We start from the raw sequence: 5,057 nt of genomic DNA, 5'->3' as shown, positions 1-5,057 counted from the left end.
ACTGCTCCGCACTGTGTGGGGGGGCTCTGCCACGAGCCCCCAAAAGCCCTGACAGCTGCTGCAGCAGTGCCCCCGCCTCCTACTTATCAGCATGGAGTCTGGGTCCAGCTCCCTGTGCGGCAAGTGGGGACTGCCTGAATCGCCGAATCTCCTCCAAATTGATTCGGAGGCTTCGAATCAATTCAGACCTTTGTATTGGTCTCCCAATTTGATTCAGATTTGGAGATTTGGCCGCTGAATCAGGCCGAATCTCATCCAAATCAAATCAGTACCCGAAGCTTCGCACAGCCCTAACAAATATATTGCAGCACATCTGCAACTGCACAGGATTATGCTCCTTTTAAAAAAGGGCCTGTGCTTAGACAGGGGGAAGATGCTGGTGTCAACACAGTGTGTACATGTGTATGTGTGTCTCTGGGAGTGAGGGACTGGAAAAAGGCTTTATATGTGTGCCTCAGTGGTAGGACAGCCTGGAAGGAGCTCTCCATTCATGACGGTCTCCGAAACCAACATTTTGTCTTTGCCAGAATCCGGCTGCTGTTTCTTGAGCATTCTTTGATGAACCAGAGGCACGACAGACAAGACCAGGCCCCCGATAATTGGGGGAATTCCAGCAAAGTAAAAGGATGGGTGGTAAGTCCCAAAATAATCATGGAGGTATCCTGAAAAACAGAAGAACTGTGATTGTAGTAACTTTAGACTAATGGCCAATTTAAGTCTTCCTAAATCCACAGAGCAGACAACTTGGGCCCTCTCCAGCTCCAGCCTAACTAGGTTTTATAGAACGGAGCTCTGTTACCCAGGATTTTAAAAGTTTGTATCAGAATTAAGGATCACAGCTTCAGATACTAATTATTATTTAACTACAACTGAAATAAGATTCTGAGACTCAAACCAGAATCAGAAATAAAAATCAAGGTAATATTTAGTAATCAAATACTGCAGATGCAATTTCTTATCACTAGATTGATAAACAAATATACAGCAAAAAAAGGTACCAGCTGCCTATAAACATGTTGAATGTTAAACCCCTTTCTTTGTAACATAGGGTTTGCTTATGGATGTCCATGCTAGTTTTGTTTTGGGGTTGTTTTTGGTTGGAGAGAGAACCAAGTACCGACATTTATCAATTACATGCTACTCCCTTCAGACCAACTGTGCAATACCATTTGTTCAAGCAAGTTCTTACATGACCAGACTTTTTTCTTCTGGAGATGCTACTTTCATCAACATTTGAGGCTGTTAGGAAAGTCCCTAGAATTCCAAGATTTCTCTTGCATGTAGAAACATAGGGATTGCATGGTTTTGCGTGATGTGTCCAATTCAGGATATTTCTAAGGAGCAGCGTCATGATGCTGACAGTCTTTTCTCAACACCAGCTGAATCACCAATTCATGCCCAGAAGCATAAGCACTAATAGTGCTTTTTTTTGTTTTGTTTTACCAAATTCAGCTGCCCTTCTTGTCCAAGGACATGTTCCTGCATTGAACTTGCACATGTGTTTTACTTTAAACACAAATAAGCTCAAAGTCCTTAAAGTTAAGCAAGTATGCAGATGTTTGTTGGATAATAACCCCATATCTAATCTTTACATTTTGTTCAGTAATTTGTGGCATGATTTGTACCCTCTGCCAAAACTCCAGCTCTAAATTTCATGTTATAAAAAAGCGGTAACTATGGAACTCTAATTTAAAATATTTTTCAAGTAACTGAGGCTAACACACATCTATGAAATATTTATTAAAACATGGTCAATTTTGATATTAGTCTGTTCTATCTAATTCTATCATCTGCTCTTAAAACTATTTTTTAAATTGCTGGGATGATGACAGCTTGGGCTGTTAATTTTTTCAGTATTCAGCTGCCCCATGTGAAGAAAAGCACCATTACATCATAGGAAAAGTCTTATTTGTAAACATATTGCAGCTAAAATTAATGTGGACAAAATATAGAATATTTTTAAGATAATGCATTAGTTTATGCCAAAATATGTGAAGAAGACAACAGTATGTGTTTCCTCTTCCAACAATACCTCACTCTTCCCTAGCCACCACCGCCTTCCAATCATTTGTGATGCAAGACTTAGCATGCAATCCCATAAAATCCTGTGATCCTAGAGTCCGACACTTCTACTGACCTGCTATTGGTGGGCCGGCAGTCATTGGGATGGCCATAAGACCCAGGAGATAGCCAATAGCTTGAGAAGCTTGCATTGGTCCAACCAACTCAAAGGCTATGGGAGCCATGATAGTTATAAAGAAACCATCACAAAGTCCAAGAAAGAGGCAGACAACAATAACATCTTCAAATTTTTGGCACTGTGGGATCATCATGCACATGAGGCCCAAAAGCATAAAGGAGGCAACCTGAAGAGTCAAAGTGCAGATATTAGACGGGTAACTGATAAACCATGAACTTGTGGCTTCTTAATGCAAGTCCAAGGTTGTGGGACTATCAGAGAACAAATACGAGGATCCATTCTGTAATTTCATACTTGTAATTTGAAAACATTTCTTTAAGACAAGAGGGCTCATTTTGGACAAATAATGTAAGCAGTGTAGAAGCCCACCCTTAGCACATCCTTTCTATGACCGGTCCCCTGACTAATCCTGTACTTCTTATATATAATAAGCACCTTGTCTCCCTTCCAGATTCTTCGCTCTCTCTAGAATGGCCAGCCCTGTTGGCCACTCCAAATATTCCCTCCCACTTCAATCTCTCATTTGCCTGCCACTCTTTTATCCTGGACATGCTGCTTTCAGCTGCATCATCTTGCTCATACCCTGCAGTGCTCAATGTTCATGCCTTAGGTAGATCCCCAAAGGTCCTGAAATACCCAACGATGCAGACAGGCATCTAGCAAGATTTTCAGGCAGCTCTTATTGAAATCAAGTACCTAACTTGCTCTGAAAATGTTGCCTACTGACACATTTATGCTCCCAAACCCCTTGGAAATCTGACCCTAGGTAAAAAGTGTTCTGTGTGGAAAGGAACAGGTCAGGCATTCTGAACTGCAGCAGCAGCCAAGCAAGACTGCTTGAGGCTATGTAACCCAGAAACAGGAGAGCCATCATAGGCACTTCAATAGAGAGACTGATGGGTTTGTGGTAATAATAGAGAGCAATAACATACAGGCAAAGGAAACCCCAGGACAGCAGAGATCTGACTGAATGTTAGCAACATCACCAGCTACAAAAGGCATCAATAAGGTGACCTGAAAAATGTTTTTATAATTAATCCAACATATTCTGCCATCTTTTTACATTCTCTAGGTTCTGTGTCCGGGCTGAAAGAGTAAATGAGAACCGCCTGGTTCTTGAAACTGCTGAGAGAGCTCTAGTTTGGGGAAGCTCTCTCTTTTGAAGAACAAACACTAGTATTTCCTTTCCTATGTGACCATGGAAACAAAAGGTAGGAATGCTACCTGCTCCCTAACTAAGGTGTCTAGACCCCCATCCTACTAGAAATGAGACCCAACTGTATAATTTTCATGAACAACATGGGACTACATTGATGACTGACTCACAAAACACTGTTTAAAAGAGCTAACTTCAGTCCTACTTCAAGAGAAGCCAGAGGATCTGCTTCTCTTAGCCCTCACATTCAGGCCTAAAATTAGGAAGAGTAGGGCACTGGGTAGCAACTCTAGCAAGCTAGTTATCCCAAAGCACAGAGTTAGACATTCTGCAACTCCCAGAACTGTGAGGGCAAACAAGCAACAGGCCATCCCTAATTTTGGATACTGGCACCACATTTTTTTAAATTACAGTAAGAAATATGGATCATAACACTGATGTTGCCCCCTACTCTGAACTCAGTCATGTTTTTACTTGGAGGGCCACTCTAAATTAATCTGGAAGGAGGCCTTTAAAAGAAGGATTACCTGATGGATTAGTCACCTAATTTCAGAAGCCTTTTTTAGCAAATCAAAGAGGAAGATGGCACTAGTTAGGAAAGGAGCAATCAGAGTCAGGATTCTCAACTTCTATTTTTGTCTCCATTATTGACTTGCTGGAAGATATTGAGTAAAGCATACAGCTTCTCTATGGCTCACTTTAACCTTCAACAATATTTAACTACCTCCTGGGTGCTGGGAGGGTTAATGAATTGGGCGGAAAGCCTGTACAGCTCCTTGGATGAAATGCACTAAGTGCCATATATTGATATTTGTGTGGGCAAGTCATCCCAGGGTAGTAAAGCTTTCATGTTTAGCATGCACTTGTATGAGGGAGAGAAGCGGAGTGGAGGATGAAGCATAGCATACCTGCAAGTAAATCTTCTTCAGTCCAGGAATGCAGTCACCAATCCGGCCAGAAACCAAGCGTCCAAGCCCTGACATGGCTCCAAGGCAAACCAAGAGAATCCAATCCTTTTGGTTTTCCTTAAATGCCTCCTCCACATACTTAATCTGGGATGGATAGAGGGAAATAGCACCATTAAGCCTCAATAAACCTATTAATTACACTCACCAAAAACACAGACTGACTGGGACTGTCTTAAACATTAGACCAAGAATTTCTAAGAGGAATGTCTGTAACTAGATACCGACTATAACTGTGTGGAATTCCCTTCAAAGGATTAACTGCTATTAGAGAACGGCTCTGCTATGCTACACAGATACAATATGCTGGACCTTAATATAGTTCACAGTGACACCCTCCTCCTTGCCAACCTCAAGCCCAACATATCAGTGAAAGGCCTCGGAGACCACTCCGGTAATGAGCTCTCCAACTATAGCATGTGCCCCACCTCCTCATTGATGGATTACTTGTTCAGCTTTACTGACCTGCAGTAGCTGCCCAGCCACCATGACTTACATAGATGAAGTGCAGAAGGGGGCTCAGGCAGTCAAAATGCTCTGTTAGTGAAATGCTCCAAAGCTGCCTCTTCCCCTCACTATTCTTGTTCACAGGGAAACTTCTGCATCAGCCTCTCTTCTTCATGACCCCTTGCAACTCTGTCCCCACTTGCCCTTCAATATCTTTCCTCACCTTTTAGAGTCCTTGGAAGGAGGAACGTCATTAGAAACCTCTCTTCCACACCCCCCCCCCCCCCCC

The 5,057-nt window shown here is 42.4% G+C and overlaps 1 protein-coding gene across 1 annotated transcript in view; it reads right to left on the bottom strand.

Annotated features, from left to right (window-relative positions):
- Nucleotides 1–233: 233 nt before the first annotated feature.
- Nucleotides 234–5,057, bottom strand: part of SLC16A2 (solute carrier family 16 member 2) — a gene marked incomplete at its 5' end in the record, with an annotated part of 12,993 nt that continues 8,169 nt past the window's right edge. The window contains 3 exons of the mRNA XM_019521041.1: nucleotides 234–662; nucleotides 2,138–2,366; nucleotides 4,265–4,408. Of these exons, the coding sequence (XP_019376586.1) occupies nucleotides 442–662; nucleotides 2,138–2,366; nucleotides 4,265–4,408 (594 nt within the window). The remainder of the gene's footprint in view (nucleotides 663–2,137; nucleotides 2,367–4,264; nucleotides 4,409–5,057) is intronic.

Source organism: Gavialis gangeticus, unplaced genomic scaffold (assembly GCF_001723915.1).
Source record: "Gavialis gangeticus isolate Ggan-Ray unplaced genomic scaffold, GavGan_comp1, whole genome shotgun sequence".
NCBI classification, from domain to species: Eukaryota; Metazoa; Chordata; order Crocodylia; family Gavialidae; genus Gavialis; species Gavialis gangeticus.
Note: the sequence above shows the minus strand (reverse complement) of the source record. Positions and strands in the feature narration are given on the sequence as shown.